Source organism: Cucurbita moschata, unplaced genomic scaffold (genome assembly GCF_002738365.1).
Source record: "Cucurbita moschata cultivar Rifu unplaced genomic scaffold, Cmos_1.0 Cmo_Scf00003, whole genome shotgun sequence".
Classification (NCBI taxonomy): domain Eukaryota; kingdom Viridiplantae; phylum Streptophyta; class Magnoliopsida; order Cucurbitales; family Cucurbitaceae; genus Cucurbita; species Cucurbita moschata.
In genome coordinates this window covers 925148-930282 of record NW_019268519.1, presented here as the reverse complement: position 1 = coordinate 930282, position 5135 = coordinate 925148, and the positions used below count along the sequence as shown (strand labels likewise).

The 5135-nt window shown below is 39.9% G+C and overlaps 1 protein-coding gene across 3 annotated transcripts in view; it reads left to right on the top strand.

The window, feature by feature from the left end:
* The first annotated feature begins 609 nt into the window (after nucleotides 1–609).
* LOC111441061 (formin-like protein 20) overlaps nucleotides 610–5135 on the top strand; it is a 16771-nt gene continuing 12245 nt past the window's right edge. The window contains exons 1-4 of one of the 3 annotated variants that reach the window (XM_023077964.1): nucleotides 610–1226; nucleotides 2352–3055; nucleotides 3132–3353; nucleotides 3430–5128. In XM_023077964.1, coding sequence (XP_022933732.1) covers nucleotides 1154–1226; nucleotides 2352–3055; nucleotides 3132–3353; nucleotides 3430–5128 — 2698 coding nt within the window. In that variant the 5' untranslated portion in view covers nucleotides 610–1153. The remainder of the gene's footprint in view (nucleotides 1227–2351; nucleotides 3056–3131; nucleotides 3354–3429; nucleotides 5129–5135) is intronic. The other 2 variants (XM_023077966.1, XM_023077965.1) reach the window with 2 other exon arrangements.

Here is a 5135-nt window from a genome sequence, read left to right as displayed (position 1 = left end):
AATTATAAGGGACCTTTTTTTTTTTTTTTTTAATTTTTGCATGAATATTGCATTTAAAATAAAATAATTTAGGGAAAATGTTGGCTCAAGTGGTCCATTTTATTTATTGCAAATTAGATATTTTTTTTAATGGAAACAAAAATTAACTAAATGGACAATATTTAAGAGCTTAAATGACTTAAATGTGAAGCCAACAACTTGAATGATAAAGTAATATTAATGATGGTCGGTGTTAATTTAGGTACGTTTTCAAAAAAAATATAAATATATATGATTGAAATTACTTTCTTTAATTATTATAGATTAAATTACTTAATTAGTCTCGAGGTTAATCATTACATGTTAATTTATTTTAATTATTAATATTAATTTTTTGTAAATTAAAAATATGTAAAAATTGATTAAGATATTTTTATAATTTAAAAGTTTAATTAATCTAATTTTGAAGTTGTGAAATTAAAAAATAAAATGATAGGATGAGTAGTTTTTTTAAAAAAAATAAAAAAGAAATGATATAAAAGTGCCACGTGGGAGCCACGTAGGGCAAAGAGATGGGAGAAGTGGTAGCGCGAAAAGCAAAATTTGTACGTTGGCGGGTTTGATGTGTAAGGAAGAGGAGAAAGAAGTATGGTTCCATTTTATCCACTCTGCTATATTTCCCCCTCCCATGTTACGATAAGCCTTTCTGATGAAATTCATAATTCTAAGTTCTTTCCAATTCCAATTCCGTTTCTTTCTCTCTCGCCATTCTGTGTTCTTCCTCCTTCCCTCCCTTCAATCTCTCTGCCCCACTGTCACTTCTTTCTACTCTTTTGATTCGCATTTCTGATTCATCAGCTCCTCATTTTTATTTTTACATTTTTTTCCTAGACTATCTTTTGATTGTTTTTGTTATTTTTCTTCCCCTTTGAAGACTTTTCCCCCTTGCCTGGGGTTTAATTGGCGGAAAGTAGTCGGGATTTTGTTTTTTTTGCTCGCTAAATCTCGCTCTGCATTTGAATTGGTGAATTTTGGGTTGAATTCCGGAGGTTTTGGCTGTGATCCGACCTTTTAATTCTAAGATCTGCTCTGTTTCGCTGGTCAATATTGATCTGGTTAGTGTTTTATTCAGCAACGGGTTTGGATCCGATCGAGGAAGAAACAGCGCCATCCGATGGCGCTGTTCAGAAGGTTCTTTTACAGGAAGCCGCCGGATCGGCTTCTTGAGATATCCGAGAGAGTCTATGGTACGCTTCCTTACAATTTTCTTTTTCCCATCGAGATTTCGTGTTGTTTTTCCTTTTATGCAGCTTCCCCCCAATGCTAAGCTATTGAAGAATGTTAACTTCTGGCGTCATTTGTTTACGTGCGTAGTTAGGCGATTGCTTATTTTTTCTAGCTTTATGCAAGCTCAATTCTCGATGATAATGGCCAATAGGGACAATGCTGTAATAAACCCTTGAAGTTTAGGTTTAGCTGCTTCGTAACGCAATAGTTCTGATGCAGACTATCGGGTGTACTTAATTTCTTCGGGATTTTATTTTTGCCCCGTACTTCTATTTCTCCTCGACCTGGGCTGTGGAATGTGACGGAAACAGCCTCCTATCCCCGTTGACACGCTTTTTCTCTCGCTCGCACTCATCGCACTTAACGCGGTTGCCTGTCTGGTCATATCAAATACTCTAATTAGAGGAGTAAGAATCTACATTGATTTATACCAATAAAAAAAGGACGATTCCAGACTTCAACTAAATGATGCATGGTGCTAGAGAAATGTACAGTCACGATATTAATACTTTTGGGACATGAGTTGAAAGAAAGGCCCACTTCTTGAGGTGGTCGACATTTTGCTTTTACAGATTTGAACAATGACAACTACATGATATTCTATTATGTTGTTCCTATATTTGTAGTTTCGTTTATCATAGGGGGCTTTGTACGTGACCTGAGAAGGTTCAAGGCTCAATCTGTTTATGAGTTCTTTATCTGTATCAATGCTTGTTCCATTAGTTTAGTAATGGCATTGTTATGAACAAGAGGCTAGTTTTGCTGCTCTGTGAACTTATTTCTTCTCTCTCGAAGAGAGCTGCTTACTGTTTTGTGGTCCAATTGTCGCGTTCTTCTATTTATCTGACCGTCAAATTCATGCCCACCAGAACCTAGTTGAACTGTTATATGGGAATGCCTTTTTGTACCAGTTTGCAGAGTGGTGGCGTTACACCACTCTGTAATTGAGTTATGGTGATGGCTTTGGGTTGCAATCAGATATTCTCTTTTGGCTACCTATCAATATGGATATTTTGATAGCAACTTGTGAGATGGTTTTTAACAGTGGCACATGGTAACATGTTATGCTTATTATTTGTTTTCAGTGTTCGATTGTTGCTTCTCCACGGAAGTGTTGGAAGAAGAAGAATATAAGGTCTACTTGGATGGCATTGTAGCACAGTTACAGAGCCACTTTCCTGATGCGTCTTTCATGGTTTTCAACTTCACAGAAGGTGGTAAGCGAAGTCAAGTTTCTGATGTACTGAGTCAGTATGACATGACAGTTATGGACTATCCTCGGCAATACGAGGGATGTCCTTTATTGCCATTGGAGATGGTTCACCACTTCCTTCGATCAAGTGAAAGCTGGTTGTCGCTGCAGGGTCAACAGAATGTGTTATTGATGCATTGTGAAAGGGGAGGATGGCCTGTTCTTGCATTCATGCTAGCTGGTCTTCTGTTGTACAGAAAACAGTACAGTGGGGAGCAGAAGACTCTTGAAATGGTCTACAAGCAAGCTCCTAAGGAACTTCTCCATCTCTTATCTCCTTTAAACCCTCAGCCTTCCCAGCTGAGATATCTTCAATACATTTCCAGGAGAAACTTAGGTTCTGATTGGCCTCCGGCAGATACACCCCTAGTTTTGGATTGTTTAATACTTAGAGTTCTACCTCTTTTTGACGGGGGAAAAGGGTGTAGGCCTGTTGTGCGTGTCTATGGTCAAGACCCCTCAATACCGGCCAATAGAACTTCAAAGCTTTTATTTTCAACATCTATCAACAGAAAACATATCCGAAACTACCAACAGGTAATGACTCAGCAACACAAAATCTTAAAGCTGAAATTAACCAACATTTAAGTTTTCTTATTCATTGTTACCACAGGAAGAGTGTATGCTGGTGAAAGTTGATATTAATTGCCATATTCAAGGGGACGTAGTTGTTGAATGCATCCATTTGGATGAAGATCTAGTACACGAGGAGATGATGTTTAGAGTTATGTTTCACACAACATTTGTTAGATCAAATATTATAATGCTGAACCGTGATGAAGTTGATGTTTTATGGGATGCAAGGGACCAGCTCCCTAAGGACTTCAGAGTTGAGGTAAGTTGTTGGGCTTCTTTTGTGAATGCGCTTTTGTGAAGTTATAAAAGTTAATACGAGATTGCATTTATGTCAGGCACTCTTTTTGGGTGCTGATGCTGATGTCGTTGTCCCCAATCTTACCACAACCTTTGATGATGAAGATGAAAATGAAGCTGGAGTTGCTTCTCCTGAAGAATTTTTTGAGGTTGAAGAGATTTTCAGTAATGCAATGGATGGGCAGGAAGCAAAGGGATCCAATCATCCTCAATTGATCAATCGTGCAGACCGTAAAGCAGATAGGAAGGAGGACTTTGATCCGCCTGCATTCCAAGATTGTGCAACTGATGATGGAAATCTCAAGCATGTGAAGAAATCAGATTTTGATGCAGTGAAGGACATTGCTGTGGATGATGTGAAGTACAAGCTGGATGAAAATATATATTCCAACCTTAATGCTGTTAAGGACATTGCTGTGGATGATGGGGATATGAATTCAAATTCCTTCCTGGTTGCTGCTGCTAATGTCTTGACTCATGTGAAAGCCCAGGGGTTGGTAGATGCCGCATATGGAAAAGTTGAAGATAATGAAGAAAAGGATGATGGAAGAGGTGCTGCACCTGCGAAATTGGAAAACAAGGTTCTTCAGAAAAAGTTGAGTGCTGATGGTTCTAGACAAAAATCTGAAAAATTGCAAACACCAATCCCCAAGAAACAGCCTATCCCAAGTGGAAAACCTACCACTGATATGGTTTCAGCCAAACAGAAAGTCAAACAACAAGAGACTCAAGGTTTTTCTGCAAAACAAGCAAAGCCGAATGCAGCTTCTAGGTGGATTCCTCCTAACAAAGGCTCTTATATGAACTCTATGCATGTATCCTATCCTCCTTCAAGATATAACAGTGCCCCAGCTGCTTTGGCCTGTATTGCACCATCAAAGGATACAAGTGCAAATTCCAAAACAAAGGGTGCTGCCACCCTTGATTCTCTGGTTTCTACATATTTATTTAGTGAACGAAAAGATCAAAAAGTGGATTCTGTAAGGTCTTCACACTCTGCACCTGGGGAACTCATGCATGGCGCACCATCTCCAGTTGAGTCAATTGAGGAAGCAGATTCTTCCTCTGAAACTCCAAAACCATCACAAAGTGATTCACAACTTGAAGTAACACCTCCTCCCCTTCCCACAAAACCTCCATCTCCACATTTACCATCACTCCCCAGGGTAGATGCAATACCTCCTCCACCTCCTCCACCACCCCCATCCTTGCACCATATGGAGTCGACATACTCTGTTCCACCACTTTCTGTGTCTTTAGCACCACCACCCATTGCTAACTCATCAAAGGCAGTGACTCCCCCTCTCCCTCCCCCTCCTCCATTCAGTAGGCAGAACAGTGAGATACTTTTGCCCATTTCTTCTACACAGTCATCATGGGAGCAAAGATATTCTTCTGTTTCTAGTGTAAAGGTGGCTGGTTCTGTACCTCCTCCACCTGCACCCCCATCTCGACCTCGACCTCACTCTGTGGCCATGCCATCTACATTAAAGAATATTGCAAGTATTCCTCGTGTACCTGTTGTATCTCCTCCTTCAGCATTTCTTTCATTGGCATATAAAGGTATATTGCTATCATCACCCCCACCTCCCCCTCTTTCTAGGATACATGAACTACTTTCTCCACCATCTTCACCACACCTGCCTGCTCCAATATGCGGTGGTAAAACACCCCCACCTATTACTTCAGTTCATAGTGCACCCCCACCCCCACCTATTACTTCAGTTCATAGTGCACCCCCACC